The 26,541-nt window shown below is 37.6% G+C and overlaps 2 protein-coding genes across 2 annotated transcripts in view; one reads left to right on the forward strand and one right to left on the reverse strand.

Annotated features, from left to right (window-relative positions):
- Positions 1–3,360: 3,360 nt before the first annotated feature.
- Positions 3,361–25,724, reverse strand: TRMT1L (tRNA methyltransferase 1 like). Its single transcript, XM_015824729.2, has 16 exons — positions 25,586–25,724; positions 23,519–23,674; positions 22,184–22,294; positions 21,143–21,256; positions 18,675–18,739; positions 16,189–16,318; positions 14,538–14,655; positions 13,155–13,234; positions 12,377–12,623; positions 10,413–10,625; positions 8,978–9,168; positions 7,447–7,525; positions 6,341–6,507; positions 4,738–4,797; positions 4,109–4,235; positions 3,361–3,923 (listed from the first exon to the last, which is right to left on the reverse strand). Exons 1-16 carry the CDS (start codon positions 25,701–25,703, stop codon positions 3,698–3,700), a joined length of 2,202 nt encoding a protein of 733 aa, XP_015680215.1. The 5' UTR covers positions 25,704–25,724; the 3' UTR covers positions 3,361–3,697.
- Positions 25,725–26,089: 365 nt separating this feature from the next.
- The window catches only part of SWT1 (SWT1 RNA endoribonuclease homolog), a 40,492-nt gene continuing 40,040 nt past the window's right edge, over positions 26,090–26,541 (forward strand). The window contains exon 1 of the mRNA XM_015824731.1: positions 26,090–26,394. The gene's annotated coding sequence lies outside the window, so the exon portion shown is untranslated. The remainder of the gene's footprint in view (positions 26,395–26,541) is intronic.

Genomic DNA, 26,541 nt, shown 5'->3' on the forward strand with positions numbered 1-26,541 from the left:
TATGTACTTTTTGCTAACCAATTAAACATATGTAGGAAACACTACAATAGTAACGGGAAACTTCAATTACCCTGATATCAACTGGAAGACTAATTCTGCACCAAGTAAAAAATCGAATAGATTCCTGACCAAGTTAGCTGACAACTGTTGACCAAAAGGTAGAGGAGGGAATTAGAGGGACAGCCATACTGGACTTAATTCTCACGAACAGAGAAGAAGTGATAGAGGGAATTGAAACTGCAGGAACCTTGGGAGAGAGTGACCATGTCATACTGGAATTCAATATAATGCAAACACAAGCAATAGAACATAATTATATCAGAATCTTAGATTTTAAAAGAGCTGATTTTGGGAAAGATTCCTTGGATGAAAATCCTAAAGAGGAAAATAACCCAAGAAGCTTGGGAAACTGAAAAATATGATCATAAAAGCCCAATCCAGCACAATACCACTGAAAAAGAAAATTAAGAAATCTAACGAAACCAGCATGGCTGCAAAAAGATCTCTCTGATAAACCCAAAGATAAAAAGGACAAGTACAAAAAATGGAAAGAGGGACACATAACTAAGGCAGAATATCAGCAGATAGCCAGAATCTGCAAAGAAGAAGTCAGGAAAGCAAAGGCTCAGAATGAACAAAGACTTGCAACAAAAAAATCAAAGATAACAAAAAAAGTTTCTTTCAACATATAAATAACAAGAAATAAATCAAGGAAACAGTCGGTCCACTAAAGAGAGAAGATGGCAAGGAAGTAACAGGCAGCAGGGAGAAAGCAGAGCTACTTAACTGATTCTTTGCATCAGTCTTCACACAAAAATAAATTATAACTGAACCCACCAAAAACATAACTGAAAAAGACAGACTAGAAATAAAAGCTAAAATAAACCTAAAAAATTATAAGAGAACACCTGTCTGATCTTGATGAACATAAATCACTGGGACCTGATGGACTACACCCCAGGGTTCTGAAAGAGCTGGCAGATGTTATCTCAGAACCACTGTACCACATCTTTAAAAAATCCTGGAGCACCAGGGAACTACCAGAGGAGTAGAAAAGAGCTGAGGTGGTTCCCATCTTTAAAAAAAAACAACAAAAAAACAGACCTAGGAAACTACAGACCAATCAGCCTAATGTCAATAATAAAAAAACAGATGTGTGAACATCTAGAAACAAAGTTATAACTAGAAGCCAGCACGGGTTTGTTAAAAAGAGATCATGCCAAACCAATCTTATTTCATTTTTTGATCAGGTGATTAAATTGGTGGATCAACGGAATGCTGTGGATGTGGTACACTTGGACTTCAGTAAGGAATTTGACAAAGTAGACCACAACCTACTTCTTGGAAAGCTTAAAAAAAAGTGGGATAGACAGCATCATCATCAGATGGATTTTTAACTGGCTCACAAACCTTATTCAAAGAGTAGTCTACACCCTTAATGGTGTAGATATAGTAATGGCACTACATCTACATGGATGGAGGTAGGATGGAGTATTGTCCTAGGCCTAGTACTCTTCAACATCTTCATAAACGACCTAGATGATGGAATAGAAGGGGAACGTATCAAATTTGCAGATAACATTAAGCTGGCAGGAATAGCCAACACCCTAGATGATAGGCTCAAAATCCAGAGGAATCTTGACAGACGTGAACACTGGGCCCTGTCTAACAAAATGAAATTCAACATAGAGAAAAGTAAAGTCTTACACTTAGGCAAGAAAAACCAAAAGTACACATATAGATTGGGTGAAACCAGGCTTAATAGCAGCAACGGTGAGAGGAATCTTGGAGTCTTAGTGGACAATCAATTAATATGAGCCAACTGTGCAGTGGCAGCCAAAAAAGCCAATGCAATCCTAAGTTGCATTAACAGAGGGATTCAATCAAGACCACATGAGGTAGTAATACTACTCTATAAAGCCTTAGTAAGACCACATCTAGAATACTACAATCAATTTTGGTCTCCACACTATAAAAAAGATGTTGAGACTCTGGAGAGAGTACAGAGAAGAGCAACAAGGATGGTTAGGGGAGTGGAGGCTAAAACATATGAAGAATGGTTGCAAGAATAGGGCACTTTATAGAGTAGTATTACTAGTCTAGTGAAGAGAAGGACCAGGGGAGACATGATAGCAGTATTCCAATATTTGAGGGGTTGTCACAGAGGAGGGGGTCAACCTATTTTCCAAAGCACCTGAAGGCCAGACAAGGAATAACAGATGGAAACTGATCAAGGAGAGATTCAACCTGGAAATAAGGAGAAATTTCCTCACAGAACAATCAACCAATGGAACAGACTGCCTTCAGATATTGTTGGTGCTTCATCACTGGAGGCTTTCAAGAAAAGAATGGACTGCCATCTGTCAGAAATGGTGTAGGGACTCCTGCTTGGGCAGTGGGCTGGACTAGACGACCTACAAGGTCCCTTCCAATTCTGTTATTCTATTCTATTCTATTCTATTCTATTCTATTCTGTTCTGTTCTGTTCTGTTCTGTTCTGTTCTGCTCTTTTTCCCTACAAGCTTAAACCTGGGGGTTTTTAAGCTAAATTTTCCAGGTTTTTTTTCTTTAAAAAAAAATGTAATTATGAAAGAGGACACAAATAGCAGCAGAACTTTAGTTTGCTCTGTTCGTTTCCTCTTGGCTCCATCCTCTGGTCGTCTAGCCATTCAATTCATGGGGAAAAGGAACTGTTTTTAATATGGTCCTTCTGATTTTTTTCTTTTCATTATACAACTATTCAAGGAAGGTAACTGAATTCCAGGAAGATGTGCAGGCTTTGAAGGGTATCTTTCAAAATGAAATATTTCAGAAAGTGAAAAAGATGCTACTTTTCACATTTGAAAGAAATAATGAACTGCACAGTAATCTGTATATTAGCAATCCTCAAGATATGACTGTTAGGGTATGACTGTTCTTTGATAAAAGTCTATTTGATAAGAATAGGCCAATCTAGATCAAATTTAATCTAGATCAATCAATAATCTTAACTTCATTCTACTTAAAATGACTTTCAAAAAGTATAACTCCAAATTACATCTAACATCAAGGACCATATTTCAGTCATGGGATACAAGCTTCAGAAGCAAATCTGTGTATATTGGGGAGGGGTAAGAAATTAAGAATCCATTTTGAATTTTATCCAAATTGTTTAGAAACGATGTAAGTGATGGGCATTTCACAAGCAATAAAAATATTAAAATTCTGATTTCTGATACTTTTAACCACAGAAAGCAGTCAGTGCCAAGGCCTAGATTCTTAAATATAATCTCTAGATCAGGCTGGCCAACCTTCTTCCCCTTACATTTTTTTTAAAGCCAAGTATTTGAATTCTTAACACTAATGAGTTGAGACTCAAAACAAATGAAAACACTTTATTGGTAGGTACTAGCTGTGCTTACACACATGCTTAACGTCTTTCAATTCCATATCGTCTTCAAAATATACACCTGAACAAAGAATTACAAATCAGAAAAAACAGGGTAGTTACCAAGTTTAAATGCAAGCATTACATGAAAAAAAATTCCTGCTGAGCTGGGAAGTTAACTGTACATACGTGATTCCTCATCACTTTTTTTTCCTGAAAAATTTGAAATGTCAAAATAGCCGAACAATCACAAATGTTGAGATGTAGGGCTCAGTAGACGCTCTCAACATAAATCTTCAATAAAAGACAGCAGATTCCAGAAGGACCCTTTCAAATGCTCTCTTCTGCAAAGTCACCTTCGGTTCCCGCTTGGACATCCTCAATTGCCTGCAAAGAGCCATCTGCTTGTCCTCCTGTATATGTAGGAAGGCTGTACTTCACAAGGATAGATTTAAACTGTATCAAGGGGGCATTGGTACGGATACCCATAGGGTCAAAATGGGTTCGGCTTACACGATATCCGGCTTCAAACAGAGATTGCAAGAACTTATTTAACCTGGGGGGAAAAGTATAGGCATAAGGTAAGTGCCTTTAGCACTTGGCTCTTCCTATTTTCCCCACAATTCCAACCCTGACAGATAGCAGAGAATATGACCGGCTCAAAGATACTTAGTAAGAGTAGGACCTGAGTCTCCCTATTCCTTAACATTTACACCATTGATGTTTTAAAATTGCACTTACTTTGGCATGTTCATTCCTTTAATGCTGTGCCTGTGGACATTATAATAAAAGGCAGGATGCTCAGCATTACTTTCTAACTTCTGGCGCTTTGCTCCATTTTGGTTGATTTCAACATTTTTCCTTTTCTCTGCAACAGAGGTCAAGCATCAGAACCTTTTAATATCTTGGTAAATATTTGCTTAGCAAGGGAAATGGTGTATGAAATATGGAATGTGCAAAACATTGTGTGCTTCACCCAGTCATTACTGGTCCATGTGCATGCTGAAAGCATATGTTGGTCCAGATATAGATTTTCTGGCAGAATTGTTCTGGACGGGAGTAGCCCAGAAAAAAACTAGGAAAATGGAGGAGAGGGATAGGTGGGCTGAGAGGTGTGCAGCAGCATTGCATGCTGTGCCTGGATTGATCAAATGAACTTCAGAGATGCAGCTGAGCTGAAGAGCCACAGAAATGTTTGTTTTATACAGAGACGGTTTCATGGATACCTTGTGCAAACCAAAATTAAGGTTGCTATCCCAGTGTTTTAATATTCAGTGAAAGTTTTTCTTGTTTCACTGACTTTCTAAACTAGAATATCCTAGATAACTATTGCGGTTTCTCGGTATTATTTTAAATTGACAACTACCTACCATGCACAATGTAGTAATCAGCTGCAGCATCTGATGTCTTAATAAATACACCACTTTCTTCTAAAATATAAGGAAAACAATAATTTGGTCATTATGGGGAACAAATACATATTTGATAAGATGAAAAGGCTGAGTTAGTAAAAACATTCTACATAACTGAAATAGTACCTTTATAGTAAAAGGACTATTGCTCAGAACAGCACTAATTTCAGTAACTCATACTGAATATTTGGGGGCTGAAATGTTGAATATATTTTCACATATTTTATTGCATTTTTATTTGGATACAAAATTCAATAGACATCACTAATACTTTTTGTCACTGTTCTGATAAGGCCACTATAGCTATTTAAAATTGCTCCTTGTAAGTGAAATTGCTACTGAAAATACAGAGAATCTCTCTGATATTAAAGAAACAATGAGGGAAATCCATTTTTTAAATTCTGGAACTATGTAATAAAAAGTAAACCTTCTGATTTCTGAAGGGCAAGTTATTTTCTGCTGTATGCCAAGACCTAGTACAGTTACTATCTCCAAAACAGATGTAATAGGTGCCACAACTTTCAACCTAAACGAAAAACAGTAGTACTGTGATTATAGTCATTGGTTGTCTCTTATATCATAGAAGATACTCGGCTCCTATTAAATAATCAGGGCAATATGTATAAGATACAATAATAGTGAAATAGAAAAACCTGAAGATTTGCTGTACTATTGAGTAGGGCTGTGTAATTATTTGGAGCATGAATGTAACACATTCCTTTAACTCATGGGTGTCAAACTCGCCGCGTCACGTGACGCGACGTATCACAACTTTTTTTTGCATTGCTGGAGCTGGGGTGGGTGCAGCATCTGCATTAGGCAACTGGCCCATGGGCCGGCAGTTTGACACCCCTGCTTTAACTCCTTAAAACAGCTACACAAGGCAACTCCAGAGAATAGCCATGTGATCCCACTTAAAAGTTGCTGCCATTTCAAAGAATTACATAGAAGTGCTACTTCTCATGCAGTTCAAAGCACTTTTAAGAAACCCCTAACCTACAAATCTTACTACTCTACTCAATAAGGAGGGCTGAGAAAATATCTACAGACCCCTCACACCCTGGACATCAGCTGTTTCAATTCCTCCCCTTGGGACACTGCTACAGGGCACTGCATGCCAAAACAACCAGACACGGATACCTTTTCTTCCCTTGTGCCATCACTCTGCTGAAGTAGTCTTCTGTCTATTTATCTATGCAGTATGGATGTATTACTAGTATCCTTCTAATCATTTCTACTACTATTATTGATAGCATTATTATGATTATTGTTTTGCATATACACTGATCCACTGGTGACAAATTCCTTGTGTGTCTAATCACACTTGGCCAAATAAAGTTTTTTATTTCTATTTCTATTCCTACTTGATAACATACTACTTCATGGGCATTTTAACTTTTTGCAAAAATGAACACCACTAATTTATTTTTCTTCCTCACATAAGAAGTCAATAACAAGCAGAACACAAAGCTTGATTTAAAGCCCCTTATTGGGTTTATGTATTAAATTGGAATTTTTACAAATTACTAAACATTTATTTAACATCATCATGCCTTCTTACCTTGTTTACTCTGACCAGCGGGAGCATGAATTGAAAACTGTTTCAGTGTTGTGCATTCTGCCTCACAGATCAGTGTTTTTAGAAGTGCCTGGATGTCTTCTAGGCCGTACTGAACTGCTTCAAACAGCATTCTTCTAAGAAATCCTGTATTGAAGAGGGATCCTGACCTACAATACAAGAAAACTACAGAATGTAATGGAGAAATTTATTTTAAAATAGAGAGTAATTATTTTAGAAAAAAAATATCACGGGGTGATATTGCTAATGTTCATTTCCTAGATTTTAAAGGGATTTAAAGAATTTGAAATATATTTAGATTTCTCTTTTGCAAACAACATATTCAGAAAGCTAATTATTGGAGGGGAGAAAGATCCTGGTCTGTTTCCCAAACAACAACATTTTATTGTTCCCAACAAAAATAAAAACTGGGTTAAAAAAAAGTGTACTTAGCCTATTTCTCCTAGTAAATCTTTAAAAAAGGAGGGCATGTATTAATTAGGAAAACTACATTCTAGTTATGCACATTCAAAATTATGTAGGAAATATATGTTTGCACTTATTGATTCTGATATAGCAGTAAATTAGAATGTAGTAATAACAGTCAGCCAACCAGAAATGTTCTTTGAGATTCATTGAGCTTCAGTGTTAATGTCTTATTGGGCTATGAGGAAGCCGTGGAAGAGAAACAAAGAGGCATATGGGGGAAAAATCTGGATTAACAAAAGAAAAACCAGGAATATTCAGATGAATAACTAAAAATGGTACATTACATAAATTTAGAGTGCACCACAGTGTTCAAGTTAAAGCCAATGAAAAGAGTTCCCTTAAAGAACTATTTGATTGTACAATGAAAAATACAATATCCAACAAAGAGAAAGTAAATGTGAGATTATTTTGATTTTTTTTGCATAGCCTTGGTTAAAAGATCTTGCATCTATCTAACTAGAAGAGATTTTAACTACATTTGCTTCCAAGTAAGTAAAAAAGGGATTGCACCTTAGATGCTAGATATGGGCAAGAGTATTTTATTAATGTAATATACATCCTTCGCAATCTAATTTTCATTCTTATCCCGATGTGAGAAGAGACTCAAAAAGAATACTTACCACAAGGGTCCCAGTTCAACTGCTGTCTTCCCAGTCATTTGGCTATGGCAGTCACATGGAAGCTGCCAGTAAGGATTGTCTGTGAAAAAGAAACAGCAAAACATATTTTTTTCTAGATCTGAGTGATATATAATTTATAAATGTTATGGAAATTGTAATGTTAATAAATTAAAAGTCATTATAATTGCAAAAGTAATTTGTTCTGGCTGTTACTAAACACCATAATTTCAGAAATGGGTGAATTAATCCCTGCAGGCAGGCATAAAATATGAGCTTATATTACAGCTTATTTCCTCTGATAATTCTCCTAAATTTGATGAGGAGCTGAAGTTCAAGTGTAATAATAGCATTAACGCTTGAACAATGAGATTGAAGTTTGAGTCAAAAAGCTTAGGTTTTGTTTTTGATCCAATAACTGTAACTTGATTTAGCCTGCCTCATGGCACTATGACAGTGAAGGCGAACCTTTTAGAGACCAAGTGCCCAAACCGCAACCCAAAACCCACTTATTTATTGCAAAGTGCCAGGGACGCATCAGCATTGTGGTGCCCTGGGGGGGCAGGGAGGCGCCTCTGAGTGCCACCTCTGGCACGCAAAAACTGGGGGCACAAAAATGGACCACTGTGCTGCAAGGTGCAAAAACAGCCACCGCCGCACCGCGGGGTGCAGATACAAGGCACTGCACCACGTAAGAACAGGGCAGGGCTAGTGAGTATCACGCAGGCACTAGCCCCGCTCCATTTGCAGCAGGTGCTTGCTTGTGGCCCTGTGCACGCATGCACGCATATAAAATGCTTCCCCCTCCCTTTTCTTCCAGTCCACCAATCAACAATGGTTGGTGACCTCTGCTCTACCACCTCTACTTGAGCTTGCTAGTCGGCCGCTTCGCCTCCTTTGTGCTGGGCGGGGCTTCTGCTCTGGGCAGGGGCGGCCTGATGGACCTGCTGCTGGTGGCGCATGTGCCAACAGAGAGGGCTTTGAGTGCCGCCTCTGGCACGCATGCCATAGGTTCGCCACCACTGCACTATGAGATACTAGCTTATTTCAGTAAATTCAAGGCAGAAGCTTTTCTCTAAGAAACACTCCATGGAAGAGGCAAATTCAAGTTCTGGGTTATCATTATTCAACTCTACATGTCCACTTAGTATGTTTTACAAATATAAACTGAAGTTAAGCCCCACTAATTGTGTACATGATTGCAGCCTTCCTGTACAATAAGTTCTCATTTCTCATGAAAACAATACCAATATTGTTTTCAATTATCAGCACATTAACTTTATTCTTCTTTATGCTGTTGCTATTTCTCATTGTTAAGAGATTTCTGTTGCATAAAGAGGAAGGGTAGAAATAAAATTTATGCAGGACTATCATCTAGATTCTAAATCAGCACTGTACCAAAATAGTCTGCTACACAGAAGTTAATATGAGAATAGAATACTATTGAACAAACAAGCAACACAAAATGCACACACTGTGATTTTCCTTAACTGAACCATCCTGAGAACTACCTGAAATGACAAAATAGAATTACCTTCTATCATGTTGCCCTCTCTTTTGAATATCCTCTCTTCACACCATTGACAGTGAATTAGGTGTCGAATTTTCTTGACAGTATCATCTGCAGAAGAAGGACCTCTTAACACTCTCACTTGTATTAGTATAAAATGTTCAAGAGCCGCAGCAAACAAAACTTCAATGCCTTTGTTGCATCTAGCAGCAGCTCTGTAGAAAGAGAAACTATTAAGAATAGAATCCAGCAAAGGCAAACTCTTCCCAAATATCCTACTCGTAACTTCATGTTACGAGTAGGATATTTGTTTTCAATGGACAATTTTTTGGATTTCTGAATGCAGCCAAGACAAATATAGCAAACCCAACCCATTGATTCCTTCAGTAATTTATTTATATACTGCCCAACATTTATATATTGCCCAACTCCTAGTTACTTTGTGATGGGAAGCAGGTATTATAAAATGCTTAAAAAAAAAAATCTAAAGCGAGAAAACAAAAAAGAGCAAAGATGGCAAAGATAACTAACCCAGATGAGAACAAAAAAAAAAGAAGAAGAAGAAAAGAAGAAAAAAACCCTTCAATCACACTTGGCAAAGGGCTGGGCAAAGAGTCAGGTATTCAGGGGCCCCACCAGTAGAGTGAAGGCTGCTTGAATCTCAGGGGAATCTCATCATAGCTATCTATATTTTTTTGTTTAAATCCCTAATTCCATCAAATTAGTTCTTGCATGAATTGAGGCTTAATAAATCTGAACCCAAAATAAAAGTGTAGTTCAAGTTGATGTTTTAAAATGTGCGGGTCTATTCACATTGTACAACTGACTTCTACCCACATAATGAAAAGAGAATTCCCATTCTAGAGGGCAGGCACCCAACTGGAGAAGAGTTCCTTCCCTGTTATAATGTTTTCAAGTTGGATGTTATCCCAGAATAATTTTGTGGTATTTCAAAGATCTATACATAATGGGATTGCTGTTGAGGCTTCCTAAATCAATTTGATTAAGAAACCATTTTCATAATGAATCCTTGAATATTTTATCTGATGATTATTTTTATGTAGCATAATTGTTCTCCCTTTATAAAAATGGCTCTTTAGTAATTACCTGAATGTGTTTTCTTGAAAGAAATCTATTTCAGTAAGTTCCCAAACTTTTGCAAAATTATTCACTAGACCTGCAAACCATCAGCCCTAAAATAATTACTAGAGATTCAGTTTCTGCTTATTTTTGTTTACATTCAGAGACTGTAAAAAGGTTGTAAAGGTCAAAGATACAACATTCATCTTAGTAGATCAAACCTTTTGTATACAGGCTCTGAAGAATTTTTGTGTTTATACATTCATAAATCTTGCTGAAGGTTACTGGGAAACGGGATGCAAAAATCAATTTGCATCAAATCAAAAATCAGAGCCACCTCATATTAGAATTTGAAACTATTCTGGAAATGCAACTGTACCTTGCCACAGCAGCAAGTATCATCCTAGCAGCCAGTTCCTTATAGTATTCTGTCCTGATAATGTTACAACCATAATGACGTTGGGCCACATGCTGCGCCTTTGAATAGAGAGAACTTGTATCTGTTGATGTCACTGAAACAATTCCAAGATTTCTTATATTTCTGAAAGCTGCATCTAGGTAGTTTACTGATGATCCAAATGGGTCCAGGTGGCTGTATGATAATGTAAGAGACAGAACATAGCACAGTTAAAAATTATTCAGGAAAGAAAATGTATGCACAACCTTCATCTTGCCATACACTTCAACAAGAATTCCTTTCAAAAAAGTACTGTCTGCCTAAGGTTGTAATTTTATGTATTATATGCAGGGCTTTTTTTGTCATAGAACGCAACGGAGCAGAGTTCCGGCACCTTTTTTCGACGGATTTTCCAGAGTTGCGGTACGGTGCAAACGGGGTCCCCTCCAACACTGTCTGCCTCCTCTAGAAGGAGCCATGAGGCGCTGGAGCACCACAGCCAGAGTGTGGCCTGATTGGCTGGGTCAGACTATGTGGTGTGGAAGCCGATGGTGGCGGTGGGAGACACATAAACATGGAGGCCCTCTTTCACGAGAAGGTGAACGAGCCTTTTGCCTTCCCTTAGAGAAGGTGGGGTGTGAGGTTAAAAAGAGGCGAAGCGAGAGGAAAGAAAGGCGGCTGACGTGGAAACTTGCCCAACAGCGAAACTTTGCTGTTTCAGTTCCTTGGGTAGTTCAAAGGCTGGGATGTCTATGAAAATCTCTTTTTAGTCTTTTATACTTTATATTCAAACTGCAGAGGGGAAGAATAAGAATAAAGCCAATGTCTTGTGATTTGGAAGTATTATTATTAATAATATATATTAATTATATATTGGTCAGATGTAAAGGTAGACCTACAGTATAAGGTTTAATCAGATCTGTTTATTAAATTGGGTTTAACTTAAAGCTAAATTAAAAGTAATCTGTTCACTGACAAAGTTTCAACTTTAATTTGTTTCAAGTCAATATCCATATTAAACTCCAAATGTAAATTTTTCCACCTTGTTTGACAACTTCTTAAAAATAATTCAATCTTTTACAAGCAACCACATTTTGTTTTATTGGGCCAATTTCATTCCACATAGAAAGCTGACATTTCCATTCATTAAACTAAACGGGTAAATGTCCCAAAAGATTAATAAAATGCCTTCTTGTAATTTAAAGCCACACAGTGCATGGTAACATTAATAGTATTAACTTACCTTGAACAAAATCCTAGTCTTTTAGATACACTAAAAATTGAAGGGTTTTTTTTCAACTACAAAGATAAACCTTGTAGGGTAGGCAAGGCGGGTTGTATGATGTGTGGCACTTTTGTTTTTGTTTTTTAACAAAAACACTGATTATATGTAACATTTAAAAAAAATCTAGTGCACATTCATATCTAAAGTAAAACAAAGTGTTGAATATATTGACATTTTATGATAATCATTCCAAAATGTTTACAATATAAGCTGATTGTAAGAGCTATATACATAGAAAAGTGTGCAGTAAGCTCAATTAACTACCCGAACCCAGATGAAGAATGCAATTTTCTAAAACTTGGGATTTAGCAGACATTGTAGGCAGAAGAAAGCGGCAAGAAACCAAAGTGCAACAATGATTCATAGAGATACTTTTAAGCAATCTTAATTTTCCAAATCAAAGATTCCAGAACAGAATTAAAATTCCTTCAGCAAGTAACAGCCTAGCACTGATGTTCTTCCTCAATCAATCAGGTCTAGTTCACAGGATATGAACTAGTATAGTAATAGTATATCCTGTGAATTATGCATTTTAGTTGGACTTAAACCTTGAGCCTGCATATCAATCTCATTTTTGTGTTGATATCTATACTACTCCCCAGCTAGATATTGGGAAGCACAAGTGGGGAAAGTGCTGATTGAAATAGGACAAGAAACTTACATGAAATCGAATGCTCTCAAATGCATGATGACATTGGCATCCAATTTTGTCACCTCAATGGTAGGCAAGTTTTCTTCCCCTTCTTCCATTGGTTCATCACAGTCATCTTCCTCAAAATTCATCACAACTTTCATCTTATTTAAGTGACAGTTTTCTCGAATCATGGTCACTGAATTTTCATTATAGTCATTAATTGTGACTTTTACTGAATTTCCAAGATGCTTTGCCCACTGTAATCCCATTATACCTGGAAGGCAGATGATACATACAAGATGATGAATTTAGCAAAAGGCACACCTACAGATCTGTGACCTCACTACACAGAATGTAATATTAGGTTTGAATTATTTAGGAAGCATACATATACAGGTAGTCCTTGTTTAATTACCATAATTAGGATCAACAACTTGGTTATTAAGCAAAATGGTCAATAAGTGAGACCACATCTGTGCTTACGATCTTACTTCAATTTTCCTTTGCTCTACAGAACTGAGAAGATCGTAAATGCAAGGACTGGTAGAAAAGTTACTTTTCATACTGAATCGCTGCTACATAAGGCAGTCGCTAAATAAGAAACCATGAAATCAAAAGAACGTTTCCCAATTCTGTTACACATATATATGCACTCATAAAATTTAAAGGCAGAGCAAGCTTTTAAAAAAGGTGCATTCCTAAGCATCTTTATTCAGAAATAAACTCTATTAATAAGACTTACTCCCTCAGATTACAAATTCTCTTTACAAATTATAAATCAAAATACATAACAGCATATTATTACCAGTAGCTCCAAATGCATCCAGACATTCCAAAGGTTTCCGTTCCTCAGTTAGAACAGTTAAAGCACAGACTATAAGTTGTCTAAAAGAAAAAAAAAGTATACTGAAAATATATGTAAACCATGCATTTATTATTCTTATATCTTGTTCGAACGATATCTAACATAAGGCAGTTGTAATTATTCTTATTGTTTTGGCCAATCTAAAGTACTGAGATTTTTGGCAGGGCTTCAATTGTGCTAGGCAAAGAATAGTCCACTTCATGTACAGCGCTAAGACATAGCGCAATTAATTTGTTTTTGTCTTAAAGGGATAAACCAACTGATTAGCATTATGTGCAATCAAGCCAATGTAGCTAATTCACTTAGCCTTTATTAAGGCTAATGGCCTTAATAAAAACTGAGTTGAATCAAACATAGTTAAAAAGTCCTGGATTAGCATAATTTGTGAGTATATAGCCTGTGTAACATAGTAGTTAGAATGCTAGATTAGAATTGAGGAATCCTTTCAAAATACAGCTTCCTGATATGTCAATGGATTATGACTATTCCACTCAGTTTTTTTTTTTTGCAGAAAAGTTAAAAATGAGAACCCCTCCCTCAAATGTACATGTCTATTTAGCAATAGCAACACTTAGACTTATATATCATTTCATAGTGCTTTACAGCTCTGTCTAAGCGGTTTACAGAGTCAGCATGTTGCCCCCAACAATCTGGGTCCTCATTTTACCGACCTCAGAAGGATGGAAGGCTGAGTCAACTGTGAGCCGATGAGAATCGAACTGCTGAACTGCTGGCAGTTGGCAATCAGCAGAATTAACTTGCAATACTGCTATCTAAGTACTGTGCCATCACTGAGAAAAGTGACTTATAACCAGTCTTCACACATGGCAGCATTCTCCATGGACATATGATCAAAATTCAGGTGCTTGGCAACCGGTGTCTATTTATGATGGTTGCAGCCTCCTGGGATCATGTGATCGCCTTTTACAAAACTTTCCCAGCTGGTTTCTGAGAAGCAAAGTCAATGGGGGAAGCCAGATTCATATAACATGATTCACTTAATAACCATGGCAAAAAAGGTTATAAAATTGGATGCAACTCAGTTAACAACTGCCTTGTTTAGCAGTGGAAATTCTGGTCCCAATTGTGATTGTAAGCTGAGGACTAATTGTAGTCCTGGTTTTTGTCCTGGCTATTATTTTAGTTCAAACCTCACTTGTATTCTTGGTTGACTGACTGGGTTTCTAATAATTTATTAGGTTCCCTTTAATCCTTTGTAATCCACAATACAGCAAAAATGTATATAATTATTGGTGTCTGTTAATAAGAAAATTCACAATATTTAGTTATAATTCTTCCCCAAACAATTTTATCATTTCTTACCTGTTAAGTTTCATTTTGGGGTTAAAATAGGAATCTGTTTTCTGAGGTGTTGAATAGTTAGGAAGGACTTGTACATCTGTTTCCGCTTCCTTCAGTACTTCATATTTAGGAGCAAGGGCTAAGGATTATTTTCAGATGAAAGAGCGTTATAGCCCATTTCAGGTGATCATTCAAAATTCCACAAATCACAGATCAGAATCTATCCTATTCTCCTAACTTGCTAAATGATACTAACCAGAGTTTCCACATTGGGACTGTATAAAAGCTGGAAAGTGAGTTCTAAAATGTGCACATGAAGGGTGAGATGGTTCTAGGTCAGTGGTTCTCAACCTTTTTAATGCCGCGACCCCAAACGGTCGTAAGTCGAGGACTAAACCGGTCGTAAGTCGAGGACTACCCAACCAGTCGTAAGTCGAGGACTTTCCCTGCCCGGGAGCGCCGCGCATGCGTGGTTCCGCCCCCTGCGCCGGCCGAGGCGTAGCTGGCAAGCGGCAGAGACGGAGCAGGCCGACCACCAGCTGGCCCAACCCAAGGGAGGTAAGGCATCCGCCCGAAAAGGGGGGAAAAATGGCGGACAAAAAAAATGGCGGACAGCCTTGCTTGGCGACCCCCGTGAAATGGTCGATTGACCCCAAATGGGGTCCCAACCCACAGGTTGAGAACCACTGTTCTAGGTACAACTATCTGGCTAAGATTATTGTTCCTGACTCCTTTAACCTTGGTTAATAAAGACAGGAGTGAATGAAAGAGTCCTACTGATACCTGCATGGTGTATAAAGTTTAAAACTACCATAATAATTAGATTCAAACTGAAATATGTGGGGTACTAAAAAGAGACAATCAAAGAAGTAAAGCAGGTTTTTGATAATACTTAAAACTATTTTATGGTGAAATGTTACCACTATGCCATCATATTAAAGAGAATTTAAGCTGTGCTTAGATTTTGTCACAATCCTTAAAAGAGATCCTTATTAGAAAAAAAAATCATGTGGTAAAATATATGACAGTTTTTATAGAAATTCTAGAGCAGAAGAGAGTATATCTCTTGGTTAGGGACTATTTCTAATGACATCTCCTACAACTGTTTTACATTAACTATGTCAGCTAGAACTAATAGGAATTGTAGTTAAGAACACATGAAAACCACCATATATATATATCACTATTTTGTTTGTTTCCCAACATCGATTCAGAAATGGTGGCATTGTAGTTCAGAAACTTTTGGGAGCCACAAGTTCACTACTTATGTCTTAAGATGTATTTCATAATCAACATTTTAAAATTGTACAATTAAAAAAGAACAAAAAAGGACATATGCTTTTCTAGAGGAAGGAAACAAACTACAAAATACGATCCTTGAATAACAGTTATTTCCCCTGATAATTAAATCCAATAAAATAACACTTCACTATGTAACATTGTTAACAACTCAGCTTACCCTCTTTAAACAAATAAGGTCAAATATACATAAAAATTGTACCTAGAAATTACAGAAACCTTGTCCTTTTAAGATGTTCTGAGTTCCTAGACAGAAATATAAAATCATAAAGTTTCACTATTCTAAATTTATCGTATATTCAGTCTATGACACTGAATGTTCAAAATAATGAGATCTTTATGAAGAAAAAACAGAGATATGTTAACTACTTACTTGAAGTAAACCTTGATTCAGTTTCTCCTTTATTTACATGTCGTTTAACATGTCCTACCATATCACTTCTACGGCTGATCGTTGCTGAACAGATAATACAGTGATAATGTGATCCCATTTTTATGGATATCTATAACACACAACACATACAAATCTAAAGTTCAATAAATGCTTTTATTAATATTATACTGTATCTATGTCTTATATTTAAAAAGGAGTCCTAGATAAATTATATTTTAATCACCAAGATTTTAATTTATTGAACTCAAAAAAAACCCTAAAGTTTAGATCAGCATTTTATCAAAAGTGATACTGCTAGAATACTGCAATATATTCTATATGTAAGATGATTTTCAAAAAAGTTTAGAACAGAAATTTCAGTATCCAATGAACTACTAATGAGCAAAGCAAGAACATGTTATCAACTGTTGAAAGAATTGTATTCATTCTCAATTTGTTTCTGGGTGCAATCTAATTAAAGATATGAGACACCTGATAGTGTGGTTCCTCTTTTCTTACATACTTCTCCCAAGCACTGAGATCATTGGCCTATATCTCTGGCTTATATATTATTTCAACTCCCTTATTTATCTGAAAGTATCCTGAGAAGAATAAGATGAAAATCAGTATCAGTGTTGGTACTCTTATTATGCCATTCCCTTCACATTACTGTGATTTTTAAGATAAATATTTTTATCCATTCTTCTGGCTTTTTAGGAGTTATCACTGTCTTTGATTATAAACTGGAACATCATACTATATATATATTGATAAATTCCATAGTCAAATATTTCTCTCACAAATCCTATCATCTTTTTTTGTAGTTCTAGTATTTCTGACACAACTATATTAGATTAAGAATAAGATTACTCAATACTTTTACAATCTGCCTGCTATCCTCATTTATATAACTTTACTACATAAAAATAAATCCTATATGTTCTTCTACTACAGACTTCTGTATAGTCTACTTTGAACTTTTTCCACTTTTCTCAACTACTATTTATATCACAGAAAAAGGAACCATTTTAACAGAAAAGAGCATACATACCTCAGGATTGAACTGTGGAGACCTTGGTGCTCTCTGAGTTTTATTAGTTGCTTGCAGATGTTTCATTACAATTATCTAATTAGGTAACATTATCAATACTAGAGAATGTGGGGTTTGCTCCTGGTTTATGTGCAGTAGCTTCCCCTACTATGGCTGGTGGGGGTATGGTTTTCTCCTTGGTAGTTTGATTAGATCAGGTAGTCACACAACTCGTACGTGATCACTCAACCCACTACAGCACAACCAACACAAGCCATGAAACCATAAATCAAATACATCTCGGAAGCAAACAAGAAATTATTTCAAGCATACAGCATTACCCTAGCACTTAAACCAACTAAAAGTCAAAAGATACAACTCTTTAAACTCAGATCAGCTGGACAAACTCAACCATAGTTTCAAGTACGAAAGCATGAGTATCCTTGTTGTTGTTGTTAGTTGCGAAGTCGTGTCTGACCCATCGCAACCCCATGGACAATGTTCCTCCAGGCCTTCCTGTCCTCTACCATCTTCTGGAGTCCATTTAAGCTCATGCCTACTGCTTCAGTGACTCCATCCAGCCACCTCATTCTCTGTCGTCCCTTTCTTCTATTGCCTCAATCTTTCCCAGCATTAGACTCTTCTCCAGTGAGCCCTTCCTTCTCAAAGTACTTGGGAATTCCTGGAAGCTTGACATTCAGACAAATCAACTTTCAATGAATACACAGTGATAAAGCATATTTGCATACCATCCGAAACGGAAATAAAAAAACTGGAAATAAAAAACTAAGAAGGAAACAAATAGGGCAGAATACATTCACTAGAGCAGCCAACACCAAATAAACAGGAATTAACATCAAATAGTCAAGTAGAAAACAATAGCCTACTTAAGGAACTACCAAGGAGAAAACCACATCTCTACCAACACCATCAGAGCAAGGTTTTGTACATAAACAGGGAGCAAACCCCACATTTAGTAGCATTGATGATGTTATCTAATCAAATAATGCAATGTCTGCAAGCAAACAATCAAGTTCAAAGAGCACCAAAGATTCCACAGAACCATTTTGTTTCTTTTGGTTAGAATAAAAATATAGGCTAGGTAGTATCACATAGAATATGTAACTGAAAGAAAAAAGTAGTTATAAACCTTCCCATAACACGTAATTCCCTTATATACAAAATACCTAATAACAAATGAACTTTCTGTCACTATTACCTATTATGCACGAAAAGGTACAAAACTGAGGTACAAAGTTTACATTGTAAACTGGATATTTATAGTGAACACTGAGCGAAATATAGATATCTAGGTGAAAAATACAATGTCTGAAAGGAAAGCTTATTGCTCCCGTTACCTAGAGAGCTCAAGTTCAAAATTGAGATGAATGTAATTCATAAATAACTAAAATGGAACTTATCATAGCAACAATTCACATAGCTGAATAGCTGTTACCTGGTCTCCTACAACATTTGGTTTCACCGGCCGACACGGCAAGTCACAGATGCACATTCTGTAGCCTGAAATTCAAAAAAGACATTGGACATCTTTAAATGATTGCACAGTTTTCAACACTGAATTCATTCATGTTCTAAAGTTCTATCTTGTCAAACTGTTTTAATTTTAACTCCTTGAAATGTTATACATTGGAAATAAAATGTTAATCACCACTAATAATGTACATTTCATAATCTGAGATGTGGGGAGAGGAAGGTGATAGCTTCAAATCATCACCACGATCGTGCATCCATATTTTTAAAGCAAGTGCCTAATTATATAAAGCTGATAAGTGGGAGAAGGCTTATATTAACACAAATTTTTTCTCATAAATAACATCAATGCAATTAAAGACTTCACCAATATCCCTTTTGGTCAATCAAGTGGTCTAAAGAAAAAACAATCTTTCCAGTTGCAAGTAATTGGAAATGATGGTATGTTCCTTTAGGATGTGGGGAAGAGCTCACGACACTTTTTTTGACAATATATAGTTGATGGGGTAGGAAGAAAAAAGAAAAGACAGCTCAAGTAGGGCTTTCTTTTTATCTCATTTTAGTAAGACAAATTTAGAAAACTTAGATTAATAGATTAACAATTAAAATTAGCAATTAAAGCCAGCAGTATTAATAAAAAAAATCAAAACATTAGAGATATTTATGCATAAGGACAAACTAACTACAATTCTGTTTGGAATTAGAATTGAATTTATATATTGCTACAAACAATCGGTAAAAATTCCCCAAATGGTGAATTTTAACTCACACATAGACTAGGAATCTCATTCTGAATTTGAACCAAAAATAAAATGTATATGGACATGTGAAACCAGCATAATATACACAACTAAACAGTCTTTACTATTTGGGATGCTCAGATGTACATTTCACATTTCTACTTTGTGGGACAGAGGGGGATTGAATTCATTTTAGTAGGCATTTAAAAAAAAATCAAGAAGAAAAACAGAAAGTGAGAAAAACAAAACACCAGATGAAGATATGCAATGGCCTTCCTGGCCACAGCTGCCACCTGGTCATCAAACAGGAGCTGTAGGTCCAGAAGACCTTTGAATGGAGAAGTGTTACCCTACCCAAGAGCAAAAAAAGGCCCTGAAGCCTGGCTCTTCACCCACTGTGGCTGAAGCCTCTTTTTCTTTGTTCCCTTCTGGGTTTGTTATCTCTGTCATCTCTGTTCTTTTTTGTTATGTGTTGTTTTAAATGTATTTAACAATTTGTAAACCACTGAGAGTCACTAGACATATCAATTGATTAAATAACCTCTGTATCCCATAAAAAACTTTAAACCACAGTTTTTTTTCACAGTCATTCAGGATGTATTCATTCACTTAAAAGGCCATTTAATCTCTTGGCAAGTATTGCAAAAAAAAGCTTGCAGCTCATTCATTAGAGAGGTCTATACAACTCTAGGTGTGTTGGATTGTTCCCCTCTTTTGTAAATCAAGGAAATAAAAGTTTCTTGCCAAGGAGGAGGAATAGTTAATACTGCTATCTTATTCTTTGCCTGAATTAATGGTTAAATCTATCTTTCCTGGAAGGTCTTATTAGATTGTAGAAAAAAACTTGTCCTGAACTTTTGTTGAATTTTATCTCTTCCATTATTGAAGGATACTTTCTATTCCATACAGAAGTAATTTTTTTCTTGAGTTTTTTTGTGGAGTATATTTACTTATTTAAAAGAGTTGTATGGCCATCTACCTTTTGGCACACAACTCCGAGAAACAAACAACAATACAAGAAAAAAAATCTAGGCAATTCATCAACTATTCTCAAAATCCATCTTCTATATCCACTCATCTATACTATCTCCTGGTCTCCAACCTTATTGTCCTAAATGAACTTATGGTGAACTTATGGCACGGGTGCCAGAGGCAGCACTCGGAGCCCTCTCTGTGGGCACATGTGCCGTTGCCCCAGCCTCGCCTCCCCCCGCGACCCCCTCCTCTCCAGCAGCCCCCCTGAAGGAGAGTCGCCCCTGAGCGTGGCCCACACGGAGCAGCGCAGCCAAGGACATGGCAGCCAGGCAGCATAGACAAGACTGCCCTCACACCCCATCGTGCACAGTTGATGCTGCAGGGCGTGACCACCATAACGCTGCTGGGCTGCCTGGGTGATCTGCGGAGGCGGTGAGTGGCCCTGCGGGCAGATGGAGAGGGCAGAGTGGGGGCGGGGCAGGGGGTGGAGCAGGGGTGGGGCCAGTTTTGGGGCACTTGGTCACTAAAAGGTTCACCATCACTGTCCTAAACCTTGAGGCAAAAGCCAGCTTTTTTCTTCTCTTGAACTCTGACCATTATAAATTAAAGAATGCCCCTGTGATCATGAGGTTTGGGTTACAACATTAATTATGGAGAAAAACTAACAGTTGTCATCTAACTGCATTAGCATTAATAATGGTGTTTTAGATACACTTACCTTCAAATTCAACAGACACTTTCCAGTGAAAATTCTGAAGGTGGCGACGGAGCTTGTGACTGCTGCAAGCTTTGAACCTCTCTTCAGGACATAATGGGCAGGACCTCTTGTCATCTAATAATTTAAATTAAACCAAAATAAGAAAAAAATACACAAAAACCCAATGTTTCAGTTTTGAAATAATGAAAAACAACTGCTTAAGGTTTTTTTGTCAATGTACAGAAGTAGTATTTGCATCTCAGCTCAACCACTTGCAATCAAATAATTAATAGCTCAAATATCTAAGAAACCTATCTGCTTTAAAAGCCATGGTTTAAGGTTTAGTTGAATTAGTGTTGAAATATCTGTGATCCAAAACAGAAGTAGAAATCTTTTATTTTTTTCATACGATTACGATAATAATCTAAGTTTACTATAAAAATAAGTAGCACATCATTGCCTACTCAACAGACACACTTTTCTTTGTTCCTTTCCATGCTTTCCATCTATTACAGATGAATTTGCTCCCAAGCCTCTGTGAAATTAATTCTACTGCATCTTCTTACTTGGATCTGACAAGGGTAGAACTGCAAGTATAACCCTAACTAAGTGAAATGATAATTTTGTTTTTTTTCCCTTAAAAATCTTTTATTTACTATTACTTTTGGTAATTTTTTACACATATTGCCTAGATCAGAGGTCCCCAACCTTTTGGGCACTAGGGACCGGTTCCGTGGAGAAAGGTTTTTCCGTGGACCGGAGGGTACGTGGTTTTGTGTACTGCCTGCATCTCGCGGATGGGGCTTTGCTTGTTTGTGCGGACTGGTTGCTGGCATGCCGCGGCCCGGTACTGGTCCACGGACCGGGGTTGAGGACCCCTGGCCTAGATAACTATAAGGGATGCATGACTCCTTATTTGGTTCCTATTTTAAGATCAGTAATAGTTTCCTCAGATGATCTCTGTTTTCTGCAGTTACCAAGCAAAGTACTTGTCCAAGAACTGAATGCCACAAGCATTGCATTTCAACCATTTGTTGTTTCTTCTGGAAATATTTTAAATACCTGCCAGTTGTTGGTCTTCATTCTTGGAATCAGAGGAAATTAGGCAGCCTTCCTGCAAATCAGCCAGTTTTTCTAAATCATCAAGGGTCCTCTGAATTGAAATATGTTTCTCTAAAATAAACAATTCAAATTACTTTTCAGCAAAGGCTGTGTATATGTGTGTGTGTGTGTGTGTATGCACTATACATAAATACTACTTAATTTCAATCTTTCAAAAGCTTTTAAAAAGTTTGGAGTTTTTGTGCACTGCATCTCTCAAGCAATCCTGTTTTTACAATGGCCCACGTATCATCTTGCCTATTATGTTATCATAACTATGTAATAGTACAAACAAATCCAAACGACTAAAAATTCATTAAAAACCTCATACTAAATTTCCACAACAGCTCATACATTGACAATATATTTATGTTAAAATAGTACATAGGCTTGTAACTGGAATCCCTTCCAACTTTATTATTATTATTATTATTATTATTATTATTATTACATTTGGGGATTATCTGACCAACTCCGTGTGTTTGGCTTGCAAGTTTGAATGGTCACTCAATGAGTGATTGTTAAATGAGGACCATTTTTAGTATCAAAAAATGTTCATGCCATTTGTAAATTCATACATGTTCATAGGTTGCATTGAAAGCAAAGAATTTCCTCCATGGAATTAGGCTTAAACTCTGATTTCTATCTTTAAAAAGTTTAACTATTTGGTTCAGTGATAAAGAATAAATAGTGTATTTTGCTTTTATGTATCTCTGGGCATAATTTGGAATACCTGGTGTTGAATATTTACTTAAGTGCATATACGTAATTGGGCAAAATCCCAGTGTATTCAATGGGTTTCCTTATTACTAACTGCATTGGGATTACATATCAAGTTTCACTGACTGCCTGGTAGCCCAGATTCCTCTCTAGAAATTTGGGGTAGTTTTATGATGCATAGAAGAATTCTATAGTGCTGAGTTTTGACAGTGGCTCTAGGGAATTGCATATATATTTTAATAAACTTAAACTGAATTTAGGAACCAATAAGTGTAGGTAATACATTCCTGGCTAACATAAGATTTTATTGCAACGGTATAACACAACTTCAAAAGTGATGAGCAGTGATAAGTGAGGTTTGATTTATAAATATTGGAAGAAATAAATATGAGCATGCCAAGAATTCACATATTTCCTTGAAGCTGTAATATCTTTCAACATAACAAATTAGAGGATGTACCTCAACTTATACTCTTTAACTATATGTCTTTACTAATTTTTAAAAGATAGATGGGCAGAATATTTCCTGTAAATCACCCCAAATAAAGCAAAGGTTTTCATATTATCCTTTCAAACCTTGTGGAGTTTTAGATGATGCATCTAGTAGATTACTGTTAAGATCTTCAATGGAATTTTGCTCTGATTTTTTCATTTTGGCATTTATATCTTCATTAATGATTTCTGTATCTTCTGTATTTCTGCTATCAGGTTCTTTGGGGACATCCATCCCATCTACAGAAAAAAAACAAGATTGTAAGGAAAAGCAATATATAATAATTAACTATAATATTTTCTCTTTAAATCTATTATAGTATTCTAATTAACATATTTGCAATGCAAAAAAGTATGAGATAAAAGATAAATTAGGCCTATTACAATCAACAGGATTTCAACATGGCATCACAAACAAGTCCCACAGAATTTTATGAACTACAGGCAGTTGCACAGTAATGCAATAGTGTGAACTATAATATCTTGCCACTTACCTAGACAAAAGAAATAAAGAAAATCTAAAGGATAAAAGAATTCAATGAACATATCACTGTATATATCCAGAAAAAAAAACAAGCAATTCTTTAGAAAAGTTTTTGCTTGGATAAGGAAGTCTTTTATTTCCTTGGACTATGGCAAGTTGGAATTTAGCTTGAAATCACAAATGACTTTGTGATTTCCCCCTTTTGACTACAGTATATGAAATGTGGAGTCCTTGATGCTCTGAGCTTGTTTTTTTTGCTTGCAGACATTTCAGCAAACAGATTCAGACAAATGCTCAACTTCAGAAATATAGTGAAAAGAGGAGGAATAGATAAGGCTTAACAAAGCTTTGTTTCCATGGTTCCAGATTTAGCTTCCATGTGCTGCATATCTCTCCTGAGTCAATTGACAAGTGACTGAAAAATAGCTGACATTGAACAAGGAGATTTCAATCTGGCACTGCTTGAACAATGAAGTACTAAGCTTCCCAAAGGAATTACTAATGCAGGATTTGTTTGCTTAGGGGCAGGATCTGTTTAAACAATAGAGTCGGTAACACCAAAGCTCTCCAGAAAGAAAGCATCAGACAGACCCACGATGCTCCTAGACTTAATGACTGCAGTTGAGGAACAGAAATGCAGGCAGCTGATGTTTGCTGGGCTTTGCCTAGGGGCATTCACTGCTAATGAGGCCAGATGGCCCTTGGATCTGATAAATAGTATTTGGCACTATCTGGATTCTCTTTTCGACAGAGAATCTATGCATGAAGAATACACCATACAATTCTACCAACGAGTTGCAATTTACCTATTCCATCCTTTAATGCAGTGGTTCTCAAACTGTGGGCCAGAAACCCCTGGGGGGGGGGCTGTGATGTTGTCACATGGGGTCCATAAAGGCTTGAAGAAATATTTAAATCTTGAGTTAAGTCTTGGGGGTTTGTGGCCATGGTCACAAAAGGTATTTAAAGGAGATTTCTGATGAAGAAAAGGTTGAGCCACTGTAAGGGGGGGGGGGGGAAATCTGGCAATAAGAAGAGTCTCCTGACACTTTCTTCCAACCTAAAGAGAAAGAATTTTTCTGCCAGAAACATGGGGAGCCACCTCTTTGCTCTCTTCCCGCCTGAAGAGGACGTCCTGTACACTGAAGCACATTAAATGCTAATGAAAGAAATGTGTTTTTTGCAACAACTAGTCCTCAGTCTAGGACAGTGTTTCTGAACCTTGACAATTTTAAGGCATGTGGACTTCAACTCCCAGAATTCCACAGCCAGCAATGCTGGCTGTGGAATTCTGGGAGTTGAAGTCCACATGCCCTAAAATTGTCAAGGTTCAGAAACACTGGTCTAGGAGGCACAACTGGCTGAGGGCCCGCAGCATTTCTCCCTCCCCTTAAAGGAGGCTTAATATTTGCATCCCTACAAACCGTGGCATCGTTTTCCCACCCCCACAGCAGTTCACGAAAGGCGCCTCCTCGATGTCAGGAAACCCTCTGACCAACGTGCCTAACGTATGAACGGCGCCTTCTAACCGTCTGAAAAGGTTCCTCTCAAACGGGGTGGGTAACGAGAAGCAAGGCCGGGGGCAAATGCAATCTCTGCCTCCTCCTCCCCAGGGCAAAATCCTCACTCTGCAAGCGGCTCCTGTGTCCCTCCTTCCCTTTACTCACTTAGCTCTTCCGCGGCCTCCTTGTCGTCTTCATCCTCTCTGCTTTCCCTAAGTCTGTCTTCGTTGGGGGGCGACGGCGGTAGTTGTAACAACGGCAGCGGGGCCTCCTCAGCCGCCATTTCTCCCACAAAGCGAAGTTGAAGAGGCGAGGATTTCTTTGCCCTCCTCCTCCTCCTCCTCCTCCTCCTCAGGCTGCTCTGCAAAAACCCCTCAGGCTGCTCACGAGGGCTCCCTTGCCGGCCAAGCCGCTGCTGCACTTCGCGACGGAAAGAGCGAGGCTACGCCCCCGTGACATTTTAAACTCTCCCACCAGAGGCCTACATTACCCAAAATCCAACGCGGCTCGTGAACTACAATGCCCAAAACGCCGCCACGCTGAATGCGACGTGCTGCCTTTTTGCCCGGCGACAGCCCGCGGGCAGTTGGTGAACTACAGTACCCAGCGTGCAACTCGACAGGGGTGGTGTTGATGCTCCAAAAGGGTGTACGTCGCGGGACAGCTCAGTTTGGCCGGTTGTAGTAGAACGTCAAAGGGAAGCCGATTGGCTGCCGGAGGGGGCCTCTTTTATTGCAAGAGGGCGGAGAAGCTGGGCGCCTGAGACGTCAGAGGAAAACAAGCCTCGACGAATGGCCAATACTTTTTGGCCCGAAGGTGTCTTTTAGTTACCGAGAAAGAGACATACAGCGTGGGCGGGGAGCAAAGGTTTTAAGGAACTCAAAATGATCCCTCTGGAAAGGTGGTCGAGCTCCTGGGAATCTTGATCCGGGTGTGCCTGTGTAAGCCGTCCCCGCTTCCGCAAAAGCTACAAGGTAGGTTAGTTTCAGTTAAGTTTGACATGGTGTTGTTTGAATCCAGCTTTACGGTTTCGTTAACGAATTCCGGTCAAAGCGAGACTGATTGAACAACGGAATTGTGCTCGTTTATTTACACAGCCTGTCTTAGTTAAGTTAAAAAGC

The sequence above is a fragment of the Protobothrops mucrosquamatus genome, unplaced genomic scaffold, assembly GCF_001527695.2.
Source record: "Protobothrops mucrosquamatus isolate PMUCROS unplaced genomic scaffold, P.Mucros_1.0 scaffold2330, whole genome shotgun sequence".
In the NCBI taxonomy this organism is placed as follows: domain Eukaryota; kingdom Metazoa; phylum Chordata; class Lepidosauria; order Squamata; family Viperidae; genus Protobothrops; species Protobothrops mucrosquamatus.